Below are 19,928 nucleotides of genomic sequence, written 5' to 3'. Positions count from 1 at the left end.
AGTTAATTTTTTCCCCCTGTCCAGTGAACTCTTAACCGTGGTACAGAGACTAAACAGACATGTTCTCTTTTCGTTGCTTTCGCACAAACTTTATTTTAGCTTTTTACACCGTGCGCTCAGAGCAAGCTGAACCGCTCTCATTTACTCCCTTAACTAACACCGCCCCCTGTGCCAAAGTGCGGTAATACAATACTATGTCTCCCATAATACTACTCTTTAAGGGGCCAGGTTTGGCCTGTAACACTTTGTTTTTGTTTTTACTGCAGACATTCGGGTTTCAGATCAAAAGACGGATACGAGACAACAGCTCAAAATTCCACATTTTATTTCATAGTATTTAAATGTTGATGTGTTAAAGAGAGACCAACTATTGGTGCACTTAGCAAGAGACATCGAACAGGTCGGCCAAGGCTAATAAACAGCAGTTGATGACAATCATTGTCATAGCTGTGAACTAATAGTCAAGCTCTGAAGGGCCGTGGGGAAGTTATCACAAGCCACAGACCAAGAGAATAAATGTTGCTTACAGGCTTTGGGTTCTCTGACATTTAACAGTGAACTGCACTGGAGTATTTATATGTACATTACAGTATTTTTTGTGGCCTAATGTATTTCAGTTGCCTTAAAGCAGGGGTGGGCAAACTCAGTCCTCAAGAGCTAGAGTCACACAGGTTTTGGATGTTTCCCTTCTCCAACACATCTGATCCATATGATCAGCTCATCAGCAAGCTCTACAATAGCATAATAAAAAAAAAAAAGTGAATTGCAATCAGCTGTGTTGGAGTAGGGAAACCTCTAAAACCTGCAGGACACCTGCCCCCCGAGCAGAGTTTGCCATCCCCTGCATTATTGTCTGCAACGGTCACAGCCACCTGACATGGTTCACTAGTTAAAGTTGCCCCCCCCCCCCTAATTTTGTTGTTGCTTAAAACCTACATGAATGAATCATTGTTATTACCACCACAAAAAGTGGTGAAGTCAACAGTCGGACACAAAAGTTTTAAACAATCCATTTATCAATACAAAGACACAATGTTACAGACACAAAAAAATATCCACAAAATAAAAATGTACTTTAAGCACTAACGTATATTTTCGAGGAACCTCCTAACATATAAGACTAGAAACTACAAAAAAAAGACAAAAGCAAATATACTGTATCTACAAGTTTGGAGGAGTTACAAGTTGTCATGCAACTTAAAAGCAAAGTCTGCACCACGCATGAGATTTCATAATAGTGGTTTTATAAATACAAAACTAAAATGACAAACATGAGATTATCAATCCTGTGAAACATCCCACCAAGCATAGCAACAACTCAGTCTGATCATGAGCAACAACAATTAACCAAATATGAACAAAGAGCACAGAGGACGTTGAGGAGCACAGGTGAGGTGAGCCATCAATCACATTCGTTGGAGAAGATTGGAGGCAAACATGATGGAGTGGGAGATGGCGCTCTGATATTCCACACAAGCAACTCAGTCTATCTATACTGGTAATTTCCGCTGGAATCTCCCTTGTTGTAGCTTCCAGGATTGTGGTACTGAGTCTGGCAGGTGTTGAAACCCTGGCTTTCGCCGGCACCCTGCGAGTTGTAATTGGACTGGTTGTTGAAACCTTCCCAGGGAAAAGCGCAACAGGTCAACTCAAATGCAACAAATTCTCCAGCCATTTACTTTTGTGATTGCCGGAGGCAAATTTAGTTAATATCAGGGATTATCAAGGCTTCACTCACCATCATAATTGTAATCTTGGTTTCCTCCAGCACCACCAGTCACCTGGCTCGGGTAGGCGGTGCTGTAAGAGTATCCACTTGCACCTCCCTGGTGAAAATTCTTCTTCGCCTGACCATAGCCCTGGCCATATTGTTGGTTATAGCTGCCCTGGCCGGAAGCATTGCTGCCCTGGTAGCTCCCTGTAGATGCACTATTCACACTCGAAGGAACCTGAAAAGATGACTTCCCGCCCCTGGTGGGTGGTTTCTTTTTGGGCATTTTGGCAGCAGCCGTGGTATTGTAGCCTCCATCAACACCATAGTATGAACCATATGAGCTTTGTGCCGATCCCTGTGTTGTACTGGCCGAAGTGCCACCTGAAAGGCCACCTGACAGCCCACCACCTCCATTTGCACCACCATTGTTGTAGTAATCTGAGAAATAACAGCGTGACAGTTTTTAAACAGGCAGCTGGCAACATACAGAAATTAAATCACACCATGTAAGAATGCAGTGATTAAATGGCAAAAATCACATTTATTTAAAAACAAAAACGTGATGGAATTTTCTATCTGGAAACATTTATGATAAAACCACTCTTAAAAAAAGAATCATGCATTCAGTGCAGCCATGGTTGAATAGTCCTTTTTTTTTTTTAAAGCCCCATATCATTTGCAGTTCAGGAGTAATCATTGCAAATGTACTACGGTGTATTAGGGCCACCTATAAAGATATATATATTTTTTTTTAGAGGGGGTAAACATTCCAAGAAAAAACTCACAAATTAACGAGAAAAACTCATATTTGCGAAATTACAAAGTGACAAATTAGCAAGAAATACACTTGCAGATTTGCAAGAAAATCTCAGAAACTTGAGAGAAATACAGTGTACTGGGATGTTTGTGACAATACTTTTCGGTCGGGTTTTCAAATAAGGAGGTAGTAATTGCTTTAGCAGAAATTAAACTTTGAAGTGTTGGGTACAAGTCGCTAAATTGACTCATTCCCTTGCATTTACTTACATGTTTGCTAGTTCTTGATTGGTTAGTGTTAATCAACTGATAGGAGTCTCCATCCTGCCTTTTCATTTTATACATTTTTTCTATTAACCACCAACAAACCTTCATGTTATATAGCTCCTGGTGGACAAAATCCAGCTCCTCGTCCAGACCAACTCTGCAAGTTTATTTCTCGTAAATTTATGAGGGTTTTTCTCTCTCGCAAATGCGTAATTTTTAATGTCACAAATCTGCGAGTTTATTTCTCATAAATTTGTGAGCTTTTTTTTCTCGGAATATTACACCACCTCTAAAAATACGTGGCCCTAATACGCCGTTGTACAAATGTCACAAATGAATGTGTATTATAAAACTGTTCCTCCGTGTTGTTGAGTCAGCAATATGTAAACAGGAAAAAAAGGCAGTCTGTGTTAATGTCTCCATTGTATTGTGAATCCCTTTATCCACTCTCACAAAAAAAGGGGCGTCTTCTAAAATAAATCCAGCTTGTCCATGCAGATGTTTGACACATCCACATTACAGAAGACGGTGACTTATGGTTGCATGTATGCAGAGGCAGATCATCTCGCCGAGGCTGCAAGTGGACTAACAAAATAGGGTTATCTTTTTTTTTATAATTCCAGGGGTTGCAGTCGTAGAGTTGAAGGGAGTTCTGGATGCAGCTGGAACACAACTGAATTTTTTTGTCTTCTCTACTATATATTTTTTGCTCTTTTTTTTTTAAGCTTGGGGAGGATCTAATTCTGAAACTCTTGGAAGCCAGAGAAGTCTGAGACAAAGTCACCTAAAGAGTGAGACAAGGCAGAGAAGGGGGGAAATGTCAAAATTAGTTTTGCTTATTGGGAATTTGTTCTGCCTTAAAAGTAGCAGTCAATTGGACTCATTGAACCAAATTGTATTCAAAGTGACTTAGTGCATGTTTTTTCCTTTTAAGATTTCCCTCCTCCTGTCACACTCAGGAAGGTCAGTCCCCAGAAAAGCTGCCAAAAATAAGAGGGGCTTGGAGGGGGGTGGATGGCAGGATGGGGCATAGGATATGGTTTGGAGACGTACTCTATTTACAAAAAGTAATGAGATAAAGGTCTTAAACAAGTTCACAAAATTTCACTTCTTATTCACAGATTTCTGCATGAGATGTGAAAAGTATTGCACATATATAATAGTAGCACACAGCAGTGTGCTCAAACTCAGACTGAAACTTAGATTTCTCACATTGTAACAGTGACAATTCAGTAATAATTATACCAAAAAAAAAAAAGAAGATAGGAACACTTACTGTATCCAGACATGGAGTTGTTGCCATAACCATATGTCCCGAAGCCTGTCGAGTAACAAACTATTAGTCAATTGCGACCAATGAGGAAAAATAATTGATGTTGTCAGTAGAATCAATGGTTCTCTTGAGGAATTGATTCCCAACGGTCTGTTCAGTTTGAGTCACATCGATTTAAAAATAGATGGGAGATGATTAAATGTGCATCCAATGTTGGACTGTAATTCATATTGGACAGTGGCTCATTTTAAAACGTGTACACTTGTGTTTTACTTAAATGTGCAGAAGTCTCGCGTTGTTGCTATAGCCATATGGTGTGTATTTTTTATGGAGGATCAAATGGGACACAAACTCCAGTATGTGATGGACGTGATAAGGGCTTTCCTTTGAAAATGTGACAACTTGACAATTATTAGGTGAAAGCATTGAGGGCGTATTTTAATTTGTGCAGTATCTAATTTCCATCCATCCATCTTCTAACGCTTTACCAGCTCAGTGATCTTGTGGTAGAGAGTGTCCGCCCTGAGGCTAGGAGGTTGTGGGTTCAATCCCTGGCCGGGTCATACCAAAGACTATAAAAATGGGACCCATTGCCGCCCTGGTTGACACTCAGCATTAAGGGTTGGAATTGGGAGGTTAGATCACCAAATGATGCCCGAGTGCGGCCCCTGCTGCTGGTCACTGCTCCCTCAGGGGATGGGTCAAATGCAGAGACAAATTTCGCCCAACTTAGGTGGGTGTGACAATCAGTGGTACTTTAACTTTTATCCGAGGTCGGGTAGCGGGGGCAGCAGCTTTAAGAGGGAAGCCGTCGTCCCCGAGGCCTCGCGCCGGTGGGACATGTCCAGAACACCTCTCTAGGGAGGCGTTCAGGAGGAATCAGAACCAGATGCCCGAGCCACCTTAGCTGGCTCCTCTCAACGCGGAGGAGCAGCCGCTCGACTCTTTAGTCCTTCCCGGATGACCGAGCTTCTCACTCTCACCCTTCCCAAGAGCCAGCTTGGCTGCCGCCCAGCCCACTATGCACCCGACCCCTTTGGCCCCTCACATCAGTGGTGAGCCCATGGGAAGGGGGACCCTGCCTCTTCGGGCTGTGCAAGGCCACCATGCGTTCGCCAACGAGCTCCACCTCTAGGCCTGGATCCAGAGGCACGGAGGTGAGTTTGCAATTTAAATGTTTTAATTGCACAAAATAAATTCCTGGTCAGTTAACCAATTATAATCTGAAATGCTCCTGCAAGCATAACTTCTGTATTTATGAGTTAGAATGACAATATAAATGTTTTTGAACGTTAATTTGGCAAAATACATTGAACAGTTTTACTAAAAATTGGGTTGGACATAAAACCATAGAAAAAACTATTTTACAAAGTGAGACCAATTGAGAACCCCAGCACTATGAGTAGTAAAAGCAAAAAAACAAAAACAAAGCTGCTTTACCTCCTTGGCCACACCCCCCTCCGTTATTGAAACCCCTTCCCCTTCCACGTCCTCGTCCCCTGCCTCTGCCCCTGGGCATAGTGGCATCACCAGGAGGTCCCATCATGCCATAGCCTTCGTTGTTCTGAATAGGAAATCAAGAACAACATTTCAATTTGCATTTTCAATTGCAGCAAGGACTGAGATTAAAATTATTTTTCTTGAGTGCTTACCATTGGAGGTCCCTTCTTCTTTTTAGCCACTTCGGTCATAGAACCCTCAGGGAAGAGCTCCTCCAAAGCCGCCAATGCTGCGTATGCCTTGGCCACTTTCTTGTTGGATCCGGTCCCCTGGAACTTTTGTCCATCAATTTCAACCTCCATAACGAAGCGCTTGTCATGGCTGCCGCCAGTCTCCGACATGAGTTCATATTTTAGGCCGCGGCGCTTCTCGTTCAGCTCCATCACCGGGTTTTTTCCGTGTTTGGTCAGGATTGGTCCCTGTTGACGGACGGCCTTAAACATGAGAGGCCGGTATTGAGTGTTGTAGTATCTGAGCGTTTTTAAGAGTATGAGTACAGAATTATCGGCACTGGTGCATCACTACATGGACATGAGTTCTGTACCTCTGCAGCATCAGTGGAATCTGTGTTGAGGGGTCCTGTGAGCACGGGAGAAATGTCAGCATCTGTTATTACTGGCTTCACATCCTGCACTGTGACTGGTACTGTGGTTTCTTCGGTTTTTACAGGCTCTGGAGTTTTTACTTCCACCCCTGTGGGTAAACCCATGTCTTGTAGCGCCTAGATTTTGTTTAAACAGATGCATTGCACTTTAGTACAAAAACAAAACAAAAAAATCAGTGGGCTTTGAAGTGGCATTTTCCATTTTCACATTCAAAATAGTCTTAGTTTAAATTTCTTTACAATTGATGTAAACATTTTGGAAACAATATCAGCCAGCAACCTGACCCATTAAAAGTTTGTGTCAAATGACCGTACCTAAACAAGCGGGTCCTGAGCCAACTCACCTTGACAGCTACATGTAGCTTGGCAGTCCGTTTGGAAGGACCGGAAGCCTCAAAAATCTTGCCATCAACTTCTACAGCCATAGTGAAGACGGGAACATGAACCGGGCCGGTCTGGGATATCAGCTTGTACTGGAGACCCGGCTTCAGTTGGTTGAGTCTCATTAACGCATTCATAGCCTGGGGAGGATCAGACTTCTCCTCTGCAGCTGGTGGGCATAGGACAATGAGATTTATTGTAAAACATGTCTAACAAGACTATAAACGATCAATCAAGGAGAATATAGACAAGTAGTAGTTTTATTCAATTCAACCCATGAATATTAAATACAGTAAACAGTCCTAGCACAGCTCCTGCCTGTTGTTCGGGGAACTCGCTTTTCAGTTTGCTCTTCAGCAGGTCGGGTGACTGACTTGGTCATTGCATAACCTCCCACTTCTCCGCCTTAAAAAAAAAGCTTGCTTTTGTTGCTATTGCAGTATGCTTCTGGTTATTGTCCATCTGCACTGTGATGCACCGTCCAACGAGTTCTCAAGCATTTGGCAGAATATGAGCAGATGATATAGTCTGAAAAACTTCATAATTCATCCTGCTGCTTCATCAGCAGTCACATCAATAAATACAAGGAAAATACTTATATTTCTTTATTCATCCATTTTTTGAACCACTTATCAATTCAATTCAATTCAAACTATTTATCCCCTAGGTTCAATTAAGAAGCAGCAGCAGCTGAATAGCATCACATTTAAAAGAGTAGAAAAATAAAAATAAGTGAAAGATATTAATTATGCACACAATATAAAATACACAATGTGGGTGGTGGTGGACTGCAGCAGCTGCTTACTGGAGATGGTCATCCAGGTGCAAGTGAGAGGAAAGTTGAGTAGCCTGAATGTGGGGCTGCATTGTGTTGAACGCTGATGAGAAATCAACAAACAGTAGCCTGGCGGAGGAGGTAGTAAGTTCCAGGTGTTTGTGAATGGAGTCCATAATAAAAATGTTTGCATCATTGACGCCTCTGCATCCTCGATAAACAAACTGGAGTGGGTCCATCAGGAGGTCAGTTGCTCTGATGACGTACTGTTTTATGATCTTATCTATGGCCTTCATCACCAGCGAAGTCAGGGCCACTGGATGAAGATCATTCAGTCTTCGGTTGGGGTGATAGGGATGACTGTGGGAGTGTTTCCACATGTGGGGGATGTTGTGACTGTTGAAATACTCAAGAGTCCGGAACACACCTCCTAGTTGCCCTGCCTCAGGACTCGGCTGATTATGTTTTTAGGGCCGGGTGAGCTCCTCTCCCTGTTCACAGAGGTGATCCCTTGTGGTGAATCTTTCCTCCACTTTGCTTTCATACTCCAGCTTAGCAGTTTTGATTTGACCTCCTTTATGTCTAGGTAGTACGTGATGAAAATCCCCTTCTTTTTATTAAAGATTTCCTTGAACTCCTTGGTGATGCAGGGTTTATTGTTGGGGTATATAGTAAATGTTTTTACAGGAATAATACTGTCCAAACAGAACAATGCCTGATGCCACTGTGTCATGGAACAACCCTTTATGCCATTAAATGTTGTCCACGGAAAATTCTGTAACAATTTGGTGTATCAATTTTATAGACAAATGATACTCCTATGAGGTTGTAACAGGAAATAACCGAGAAGCAATCACTTACATCGAATCTAACAAATGAAAGAATACTCTCTCCTCCACGACCAGAAGAAAAATATGACTACCCTTTTCTGTTCTTTAGTAATCAGCAATAGAATATTCTAGGTAGGTTTTACCAAATGTTTCTCTCAAAAAACTTACAAAATAAGCCTTTTGTGAAACGCAAGAAACATTAAGCAGAACAGTGCTTAATATAGTGATGCTAATATTTTCACATCTGAATTCTTAAAAGTGGTTGCAAACACGACTTTAAGGAATGGCTTTGATAGCAAAATAATGTATTTACCGGTATACAAGAAACACAAGCCTTGAGCAACGCTAAACCACCAGAATGGCACTCACCAGAATGACACGTCACTCATGACACCTCAAATGTATCTGGCTGTTCACATGGCGACCAAGATCCTCGTCATACATCAAAGCTCTCTGCTGTGCTTTATCACGTTTGTGACACACATGCACTTCTAAGTTTTTTAACTGTTGGGGTGTGAAATGAGTCAGCATCCAACAAAAACTTACACCATTTTCTTACATTGAAGCGCATGGGTGAGAGCAAACCGGGCTGATCGCAAATCTAAAATGGTGCATCTCTGTGCCCCAAAGCTAAAAGTCTGACGTTAAAGCCACATGGTGGTGGTAATGCCATGCTATGGGCATGTATGCCTGCCAATGGAACTGGTTCTCTTAATTATTGATGATGTGACTGCTGACAAAAGCAGCAAGATGACTGAGCAATATTATCTTGCTTATATTCAGCTTCAACACTCAATGGAAGGTGCTTGACAGTGGTGATGGCCAATGACCTGAAAGTAGGGATGTTCAATATCACTTTTTACCAGACCGACACCAGTCCACGTATTCTCTGAGTACTCATCAATACTGAGTACCGATACCTGTAGTATATTTGATATCACACAATGACAGTATAGCTCCAACTACTGCCGTAGAGGACTTACTCCATGTCAGATTTTTTTGTGCCTTCAGTATCTGTGGTTGGTGTTAGCCTCCATGAGTACTCAATACCTTAAAATAAGTTCTATATTAGCCCAATACCGTACTCACCCAACCCTGGCTGGAAGCATACTGCGAAAACAACTGGGTGTTTTTTAGGGTAAAGAAGTGGAATGTTCCCAATGGCCAAGTCAATCAGCTGACCTGAATTCAACTGAGCATAAATCCACTTGCTGGAAGACAAAACTGAGGAAAAATGCACCAAGAACAAGCAGGAAGTGAAGATGGATGAAGTAAAGGTCTGGCTGAGACTAAGGCTACGTTCACACTGCAGGGCGTGATGACCAATTCGGATTTTTTGTTAAATCCAATCTTTTTATGTACCATTTACATTACAAAAACAAATGCAACATCTAATGTGAACGCAATGCGCCCGTGATGAGACTCGAATACGCAAAGAGCACACGTCGAGTGACGTACACCCACAACGACGACGTCACGTTGCGGTGTTCACAAAAGTAAGTATTGTCCCAACTTGTAACGTTTTAACGCCAGCCAAACCACTGAGGCAAGCGACTTATCAGTGTCATTTGCAAATTTAGCTGTGCCAATGCACGCTACAGATTGGTGGACTCGCGAACTCGTTTCGCAGACGTGTTAGGAGTTCGATTCATACGTCTTGTCTGCATACATTATGCAAATTCAGCTGTGCACGCTTGGTTGGTCGACTGTTTTCACGCTCGCTCCTGGTTGGCTGCTATCCTCGACTACAAAAAAAGTGGCCTTTACAACTGACAATTTTCTTGTTAATTAATGGGGAAAATTTTATATTAAAATAATCGATTCATTGTTTTATGAATTCAGTTTTGAGGGTATTTATGTCCAAATAGGGCTGATTTTTTTTAAATGATCAAATAATCGATATCAAATCAATTTTCCTAAAAAGAAAAATCTGCCCTATTTGGATATAAATACCCCCAAAACTGAAGCCGACTGTCTGTTGTTAAAGCACAGCTTCTTCGTTTCATGGAGGTCTTTAGAGCCAAAAAAGTGAGAATTGTGTCGATGTCCCAATATTTATTAACCTGATTGAATATATCCTTACAGATACTACACCTCACCACTTGCACAATACCACGTAAGTCTAGTAAAAGCAACTTACATTTCTTTTGCAGTTTTTTCTTCTTCTTATTGGGACTCTTGTCTTCAATTCCATCCTCTTCCTCAATGGGCCGTTTCATCGGTGGGGCATATGCGGTACTGGGTGGGATTTGCACTGATCACAAAAATGTGTGTTTGGGGGAGGGGACATGTTATTTCACTTGTATTTGAAAGTATTACAAAATGAATAAAATAGTCCTCTAACGTTTAGCTACATAGTTTGTTTACCTATATAATCAATTGGAGGTCCAGGAGTTTTCTTGGGTATCTTAGAAGGAAGCGGATCCATTCCAAGCACTTTGTGAAGCTGTCCAAAGGCTGACAGCCTTAAGGCATGCTATAAGAACACAATGAAGGGTAAATGTTCCATGTTGTGAATATGCTCATCCCACAGGATATCCTACTTACTTGTGCACTCAATGTGATGTCTTCTCTCTGTTGGTAGTCCAAGTGACATATAGCATCCGTGGGCTCCTTCTCACAAGGATCAGCGATTCCAGCTCCATCTATAGGAGAAGAGAAACTGTATTGATCCACCTTTGACACATTGACAATGAGCAATAGAATTACAATTCAGTTACTCAGACAAAAGCTTACCTGGCATCAGGATTCCTGAAGCCAGACATTCTAAGACTCTGCGCAGTGCTTCTCCTGCCATCATGGGCCTGTTTCCTGTGCCAATGGCTTTCTCACAGATCAGCTCCAATGGCTACACAACATAGGAGATTTTTAATTTTTAAGCAGCTTCATTAAACATATATAGTCATACATCACTTGCTAAAAACTGTCAACACCGCTCAGTTTCAAACAAACTATGGTAGTCTAAAACTGCATTAGAGCTCAACTATTTGATTTGATTTATAATGAACCCCTGCTATATCTTGCTTCATAATTCACAACCATTTTATGTATAAATATATATATATAAATATTTCAGATTTTTAAACGATTATTTTCATGGGTTTTTACAGCATGCAAGCAAGTCTAAATTTAAGTCAATACAACTTTATTTATATAGCCCCAAATGACAATAAAGGTTTACATATGGAGCATGTCTCAAACCACACTCATCACTTATGAAGAAACCATTTGAATTTGGAAAGGTTTGCCATCAGTATAGAACCACAGCATGCATGGTACCAATGAGCTCTACTGGATGGAGATGTTGCTAGAACATATATGCATAAAGCTAACTTTTTTTCTCTCTCTCTCCAAATTATAACTACTTTGCTTGTTTGGGGGGGAAAAACTGCATTCCGAAGTAAACAAGTTCATGTATGACTGTAATAACGCTCTTTTTAAGTAGACAGTTATAAAACAACACTTTAGAATGGTAAACTGCTTCTTATTACTTGACTAGACAACACATATACAAGTGACAGACAATATAGTGGTATGAAATAAGCATCAAATTTAAAAATGCAATAATGCAAACACTACTTGTACAGTCATAAAATTAGCTATTTACATCGCCGAAAAACATATATGGAAGGGCACAACATTGAGCTTGGCGATATGGGCCACTCCTTCCCCATTTTTTTTTCACAATTATTGCATGTTTTTTTTATATATCGTTTTAAAATTGCCAGTTCTTAAGCATCTACTGACAACTAAAGAAATAGAGAGTAGTTCAACAAATGAGATTTCAAGTACAACAAATGTAGAATAAAACACTCTCACCCAGCCAGAAAGTGGGGTCCATGTTGGGATGCGGGCACACAGGTCTCTTAGAACCCGAATGACGATCACACAGGAGCGCAACCCGTTGGCTCTGGCCTGAGGACACGATAAAGGAGGGGGGCACGGGGGATGACAAGCAAACGGAGTCAAACAGAAGTTATGACAGATGGAACGAAATACAAATCCATATAAAATTAAGTTTTAAAATGAAGCTACACAGACTATAAGACCTTGGCGTATTCATTGTGAAAATATTTTAAGGCAAAGTGAAAACAAGTTTTATGACCCATACTCAGATGTGAGTGATAAGTCAACTGACAATGGGGTTTATAGCACTGTGATCCAAACATAACACATTCAAATCATGATTGAGTATCAACAAAGTAAAGTATCAACGTAATTGAAGCTTTAAATGAGTCAGCCATGTGAACCACTTTAAAGAAATGGAGAGATTGTATGTTGTCAGTTGGGTAATGCTAATGTCAGTGGAAGTTATGAAAAAGGGGGAAAAAACACACACACGAAAAAGAACAGTAGTCAAGATGCAATATTCCTGATGGATTTGTGCACACTGCAACAAACAGAGCAGGGAAAGATGGGGCTAAAACGGCTGAAGTAATGAAGCGTGGATTGTTAAAATAACCAAAACACCAGACAGACAATAGTATAATAAACACTCAAACAACAAACACTATATCCAAATTCTCCATTGTATACAATATTTCCTGTATGCAAACATTTTACAGTTTGATCTATCCAGCTGGCAAATGAGACATCAAAATGCAGATTAAAAATGTTTTTGGCACAGATGTGCCGTTTGTTTCTCTTTAATCCGCATTGAGAAGTGCTCGTTAATACGGATGACTAAAAATGAGACAAATTCAAGAAAATTAAGCCTCACGTTTGCATAGTGGAAATATCACAAATTGTAGATAATATAGAATGTGTGACTTGTAAACACAGCACACTTTCTCTTCAAAAGCGCTACATTAACTATGCCTCGCTTGCACAACACCTAGGTCTACTACTACTAACTAATATGGTAATTATAGAAATATTGCACCTGGATACCTGGTTAGTCCCAAATGCCCACGTATTTTTTACTTATATGACTCGAGTAGCTTTTAGGATAAATGAATGCTGACAATTAAACAGCTGTGAGATTAAGAATAGAACTGAAATAGCCTTGCAGATGATCAAGTAGCTAACTTGAGAACATTGCAATGGCAGAGGTTTCAAGTAATTACTACAGGAAGTACACTCCATAAGAGACATTCAAGATAAATACAAGTGCCAAACGAAAGACGGAAAGACAAAAAAGTTGAAACTACTTTTGTTTTAGAAACAAATAAAGACAAGATCCAAACCTGAAACCACTTAGCGTGGCGAAGAGACGCCAAGGCAGTTATGCATTTCTGCCTGTCCAGAGCATCCGGGGGATCGTTGACTGATAGCGTTTCTATTGGCAGGTGGAATAAGAAGACAAGGTACAGTTTGACCAAGGGGAGTTCTGTCATCCGGCCGGGGGAACACAGGCAGCTTTCCCAAACCACAGGCACAAGAGGAAAGGGGAGGGGGACTCCTCCACTGGAGAACCACCAAATGCTCTTAACCTCCCGAGGTGATAAGGTTTTGCATGTTATACGGCAGGAACAAAATCCACTTTAAACCAACTAGCAACAGTAATGTAAGGCTAAGTTGGCATTTACACATTTAAACGTGTATATGGAGGTTGCATTTCCATGGTTGCATCAGTGCTGGGCTTTTTTCTGAGATGGTCAGGAGGTAGAGCCCCTCCCCTTTGCCTCAATACTGGGTACACTGCACTTTGCCCCTTCCGAGACAGAGAGCGGCCAGTTGGTCAAAGGTCCAGCGTCCCTAAAATTGACAAACTAGAAGGCTTGACAAAGAGAATCAGAATTGGAACCACAGGTACATGTTATCAGGTACACAAAAGGTGGGTATCAAAACAAGTCTGCACTGCAGCAAAACTGATGGCTGACAAAGACCCAAACTGGGGGTCACCATCAGCACAGGGTTGCAGATGAGGCCATGGTTTAGCGCCTCCGGAAATCGTAATCCTCATTTCCACCAAACGGCGAGGATGCATTCCGTACGATATGCACTTGACTGTATTGATACCGAAAATATCGGTTGATAAGTTACAATGAATGAACTGAATGGAAAGGAAACAAAATAATTAAAAAATATATAAATGGAGGTTTCAAAGTCGAAGAACTACTATGTACTACAGTGTTTCCCACACCATGTTAATACTTGGGCTGGCCACCCAAGTAAACTGGTGACCACCCAAGTGGATTTCGAGAAAATTGAATAAGTAGATTTCAAATCTGTGGGAAACACTGTACTGCATTTTTGCTTTAGTGCTTACTCTTTTTTTTTGGTTTCACGCCACCATGCTGGTAAACTGGGATCAGCGTCAGATTAATTACCTGTCCCCATCCGGCCTATATCCTGCTCAAACTTGACTGGAGTTCACGTAACCCGAACCACGCTAAAGTTAATATTACCGATTGGTGGAAACATGGCTGCCTTTTTTTTTTTTTTACATTTAAAGCTGCAAAGAGATTTAACAACAAGAACACTTGTTGCTGCTAAACTACTATTAAAGATTGTATAAAGTCAAGTCAAATAGGTGAAAGCCCAATGATTTATGGGGGCTGCATGTGAAATCCATTTCTTCTTGTCCTTATCTGCAACCCTAAGCTCTTCCTGCGGAGAAACATTGCAGTCAAAAGCCCACCGCTGGGTTAACCAACCAAGGACAGTTTTACGATACCTTGTGCTACTCATTTTTGCTGCAATGCAAACCGTTCAGTAATGATAAAACACATGCAAACAAAGTGGTCTCTTTTTGTGTTTGTTTAAATTCTCAGTAAGCCTTCATTTCTTTAGTGACCTTGACCATAATGAGCGAAGACAAATCCATGTCTTCAGCACTCAAGAAAGCTACCTGCACTATACTGTATATTGGGCCATCAAAAATGTACAATTACATTACATGGAACTATGAGAGTGTCTATAGAGCTATAAGTATAGCACAGTTTCATTATGTGACAGTGTATTCTCGTCCCCTAGCTCCATTGAAGGCCCAATAAACAATATCATTCTAAGAAAGAAAAAAAGTGGCAGTCCTTGTGGGCCTTACCGCCAGCGGCAACCTTCTCCATCTCTTCACGAACTAATGGGGACGTCAAGAGAATGGTGAGGGTAAGAGGGGGCTCCTTTGTGTTCTTGATGGTAATGCTGGCCTCTTGGATGTGCTGGCTCACAACATACGGGTCTTCTGTGACAACCTGCAAAAAAAGATATTGACATCATTTCACTCTTTATCCATATGGTTCACTTTATTTCTTCTTTCGGTTTATATTATTCAGCATGTGTGACTGCATAAGCTGATGACAGATGAATAACCATTTGATGAACAGATAAACAGCTGATGAAAGAAAATTAGCTGGTGACCACTGCTTACTGCAAGTGTTTGAAAACTGGTCTTAATGTAGAACTTTTCAAAAACAACAGCAGTAGTGTCTCCGCCCAAATGCCAAAACCCCCCAGTTGTCTGAGTAAAGGCAGGATATTCACATAAAGTGTAAAGCACTTGCATCTAAAGTCCCTATCCCACTGAGCAGCAAACGTTGCGTTTCGTCAGGGTTCGGAAGTGGTCGCATTTGTGTTTGAAATTAGTTCATTAATCAATTAGGTTCATCACTCTGACACCCATGCACTATACCGAGCGCCTGTGTTCAGGCGAAGTGTGCTCTTCTTGGAGGAGCGTGGCTCTGCTTGGAGCAGCACATGCATATTTCAAAAATGAAAAACAAAAAGATAGCTTGGAGACATGTGCTGAACATATTTTCAAGATTGTATTTCATGTTTAACTAATATATAAATGTATATAATCATAGTTTGAAAATATTAGCTTAAAACTCGCAATATTTTGGATAATATCGTCTAAAGAGTTATGCAGATGCATATGAATGTGACAATGCTTCAGACTTAACTATTTTTACGCAAATTTTGCGAGTTTCGTTCTAATATTCGTTACTATGATTAGCATATGTCTGCACATGCACTCATACATTTTGGTGACAATCAGTCATGGTTTTTATTCACATGCCACCGTAATGAGACCGGTTGCACACACTGTAGTTAAAACACGGGTTTGCCATTCATTTCCGCAATAAATGCCTTTTTTCCCTCTCTTTCTCAAATAGTAAATATGAAACCTGAGATGGGTAAGAGTATTATCTAAATTACAGCAATACCCGACGACATCATACGCATTCTTATAGCACAATACACCAGAAAAAAATCCAAAATGAACAGTGCCGTGTTGCGTGCAAAGAAAGCCTGGCAGGCCACCGGGCTAATAAAACACTGGCGGAAACTCTGTGAAAAGGGGTTGTTTTAGCAAATTAAGCTCTGCTCTCACCTTAAGCTGTGTAGCCAGGTTGTCAGCCACCTTCGTTAGCAAAGTGATGGTTGGCTTGTCCTTGCAGAGGAGCACCAGCTCAAGGTCCAGATCTCCCTTCAAAAGAAGGCCCTTGGCCACAAGGCCCACCCTCATCACGCCACGCAGGGTGCGCGTTACTTGTTCTTTGTGCTCACTGTAAACATGGGGAAAGTCAAGCATGTAGGAGGCAAAACCTTCCTTAAAGATTTAATTTAAGTAAATCAGTGGACACTCACGTTTCTTTATCAGCATCTGCACCATCACCGTCACACTTCTCTTGTTTATCCAGCCAGTCTGAGACTGCCTTGAGGGCTCGTTCTGTGTGGGACACCATGTTTTGCACATTCTCTAGTTCCTCTTGAGAAGGGTAGATGGCAGAATGCTTGGCCATCACGTGGCGGTCATCTTGCAAGAAGACACGCAAGGAACGATGCCGTAGTGGAGGGGCCTGGAGATGAAAAGTAGCAGAGGTGTGATTTTGAGACAACTACTACACAAAGTTTAGATTCATTATTAAGATAGAAAAAAGTCAGTGATTACCATCTTAGTTTCAGAGATAGTGACACTATTTTAGGAGCAGCTGGTATGTTGTCTGCAGAGTAGGAAACACAAAGTTAATAGTATTCTTCAACAACATGTTCTAGAAATTTCCCACTGATAAAATGCATTGGTGAACCGTGCGGAGCTTTTCTTTAACAGGGATATGTAGTTCATACTACTTGTGTCAACAAAGTTTGATAAGGTTAATATTTCTCTTTAACAAAATAAGAGTGCATTATCACATATGATTGCTGCTTATCAGAGCCGCACGGATGTGATGACTGGCTTAATGTGCATGTAAATACTTCATACATCCGCGTAATTCATTTATTTCTTATAAAGCCGAAACAGCAACAGAACCGTTATGCAATACATGCACATGAGCTATTATAACCGACTACATAGCACCAAGCGGCAACAAACATCTGCAATAATGTATAATGACAAAATTGCATGTGATGAATGAATCTTGCACATTTACACGCTATATTCAGCGTTTGACGGGGAGGTTTTTTTTAAGAGCGTGTATAAACCCCCACAACCTCATTTGCAGTTTAAAAAGGGACGCCATTTTAATTCACACCAGTGATGGCGATGGCTGCTAGTCAGCTAGCGCAAGAATGCAGCTAGCTCATTGTTCGTCGAGGCTCTGACCGAGTTACAATGGGTGATGAACATGTACGCCAACGGAAACGAATTGACTCAAACGCAGAGAAATGCAAAAAAAAATCCCATTAAACTATCAAACGTCAACATGCACGAGAAAATGGCACCCCAACGCACCATTATTCAATGAACGTGTTAGCTTAGCATTATACGTTTATTTCGTGAACAACTCTGCTCACGTAGGAAGACGAGAAAGTACTTTATTGGCGTCTGCAGTTTATTCATATCGAATTGTGTCTTTATGCTATGTAAATGCTGTTAACGTTTAAATTCGTCAACTTACCCTCCTTGTGGTTTTCTCTGCACACAAATCGGTTTCGGCAGGAAGATCGCCGTCGATTTTTTGTTTTTTTGATTGGACGGAAATGGACGTAGGTGGGTTGATGCTTTCTCCAGCCAATGAGAACAAGAAACGTTTCGTGTGACCCGTATGTCGTCACGTTCGAACCACTTACGTCATCGTTTCATGGCAAGAATGAATACTAGAAGCACGTCGGTCCTTGCTCTTCTTGCTCGGGTTTTGTCCGCAATTTTTCACCTACAAAACTTTCATTTGGAACAATTCTAATACAGGTATACTTGTCAGAAACTTTCACATTAAGGCTTTTATTTTGTAGACGACCACAGGAAGTGGTGCGCTGTCCGACAATTTAGTTTGACTTCTGTCATAAGTTGCGTGTGATGTGGTCTTGGTTACGGCTTACGTTTCACCATGCCGCTCGAGTTGTTGATCAGAAGAAAGCACATGTGAATACATCGTTTATTTTCACTACAAGAGCTATTTCCGCGACCTGCTCGCCTTAACAGAAACACGCCTCTATTCCAGCTCTGATATTTCTCTTGCAACCTCTTACTGATCATAGCCTTATTTCTTTGATTTTAAGAGCTCCACAAAAACAAAACAAAAAAGACGACATCAAAATATTGGAAATTTAACTCCAACCTTTTAAATAATAGTACTTATTGTGATGGTATAAGATCCATTCTCTCTGATGTTATGTTTTTTCCCAGTAAATGGGAATTCTTCAAATTCAAAGTGAGACAATTCTCTATTTCCTTCAGCAAAAATATTGTAAGAGAACTTCAGCATAAGGAACGAGAACTTGTCCATCAGCTTAACTTTTACTGCAACAAACTAAATCCAACTGAAGAAGAAGAAAAAATACAAACCCTACAAATAAAACTAGATTAAATGTATATTTCGAAGGTTAAAGGTGCATTTATTAGGTCAAGGGCTAAGTGGATTGAGGAGGGTGAAAAAAATACTGCATACTTTTGTAATTTAGAAAAAAGAAGACAACAGCGAAATGCCATAAATTCCTCGATGATAAACAATGTTGAAACTATATATGACAAATTGATTTCAGCGGAAATATGTAAATTTTACAGCAATTGATATTCTTCAAAATTTTCTGAGCAAAAGTGCTATAGCTTTTTGAATAGTATTAAATCTCATATTCCCAAAATTGATGATGACTTTAAACAAAAAGGGCAGAACTTGACCAGACGGTTAAACGATTATCTCTTAACAAGTCCCTTGGTCCAGATGGATTTACAGCAAATTTCTGTTCACTGTTTTATAAAGATTGGATGAATAAGAATATATGGTCTATTGTACATTTGATGAACGCATATGGTACTATGCTAAGTTATGAGCAATTTTGTGGCAAATATAGTTTCTGTCCTCCTTGATTTGAATTTTGACAAGTGGTGAAATTACTGACTAAGGAATTTGTTGACAATTGGGTACCATTACTATTCGAGGGATTTCTCTCACTGACAAAAAATGTACAAATTCATTTGACAGTGTCTTACTGAAACTCTTTTCCCAGGTCAAATCAACAACAATAACATAGGAAATAAATGCGACAAAACACCCATAGCAAAGCTAAGGTCACTTTATTTAAAACTTCCTATTCCACCAAAAGTGAAAGAGACATACTTTAAAATTTTGAATTCTGTTTATCCTGCTAAAGAATTGCTCAAAAAACGATTTGAAGTAGATAATGCATGTGCTTTCTGTGAGAATGGTGTAAAGACAATAGACCACATATTTTTTGAATGTACTAAAACTCAAGTGTTTTGGAAGCGTGTGCAAGACTGGACTTTTGGAAATTTTGCAGATCGACCTATATCAAGAGACCAAAGAGGAAGTTTATGGATGTAGTTGTTAAAGAGGACATGAAGGTAGTTGGTGTGAGAGCAGAGGATGCAGAGGACAGGGTTAGACGGAGGCAACTGATTCGCTGTGGCGACCCCTGAAGGGAAAAGCCGAAAGGAAAAGAAGAAGAAGAAGCCCTATATCAAGAGACATTGTAACATTTGG

General features: G+C 40.6%; 1 protein-coding gene across 3 annotated transcripts; it reads right to left on the bottom strand.

Annotated features, from left to right (window-relative positions):
• Positions 1 to 994: 994 nt before the first annotated feature.
• On the bottom strand, positions 995 to 18,006 carry LOC147184324 (interleukin enhancer-binding factor 3 homolog). 3 transcript variants are annotated; one of them, XM_086068155.1, is made up of 18 exons: positions 17,886 to 18,006; positions 16,937 to 16,988; positions 16,633 to 16,844; positions 16,376 to 16,550; positions 15,089 to 15,236; positions 13,287 to 13,378; positions 11,920 to 12,015; positions 10,837 to 10,948; positions 10,648 to 10,745; positions 10,468 to 10,576; positions 10,241 to 10,354; positions 6,459 to 6,664; positions 6,055 to 6,231; positions 5,663 to 5,944; positions 5,451 to 5,574; positions 4,014 to 4,058; positions 1,739 to 2,152; positions 995 to 1,620 (listed from the first exon to the last, which is right to left on the bottom strand). In XM_086068155.1, exons 2-18 carry the CDS (start codon positions 16,937 to 16,939, stop codon positions 1,487 to 1,489), a joined length of 2,541 nt encoding a protein of 846 aa, XP_085924281.1. In that variant the 5' UTR covers positions 16,940 to 16,988; positions 17,886 to 18,006; the 3' UTR covers positions 995 to 1,486. The 3 variants fall into 3 exon arrangements, with proteins under 3 accessions (XP_085924281.1, XP_085924291.1, XP_085924301.1); XM_086068165.1 differs by having other exon boundaries at positions 5,663 to 5,929; XM_086068175.1 differs by lacking the exons at positions 995 to 1,620; positions 1,739 to 2,152 and adding an exon at positions 2,159 to 3,521.
• Between the last annotated feature and the right edge of the window lie 1,922 nt (positions 18,007 to 19,928).

This window comes from Leptonotus elevatus, chromosome 1 (genome assembly GCF_054856555.1).
Source record: "Leptonotus elevatus isolate MCC_2025b chromosome 1, RoL_Lele_1.0, whole genome shotgun sequence".
Taxonomy (NCBI): Eukaryota; Metazoa; Chordata; class Actinopteri; order Syngnathiformes; family Syngnathidae; genus Leptonotus; species Leptonotus elevatus.
The sequence above is the reverse complement of the archived record's forward strand: the minus strand, read 5'-3'. Positions and strand labels throughout refer to the sequence as shown.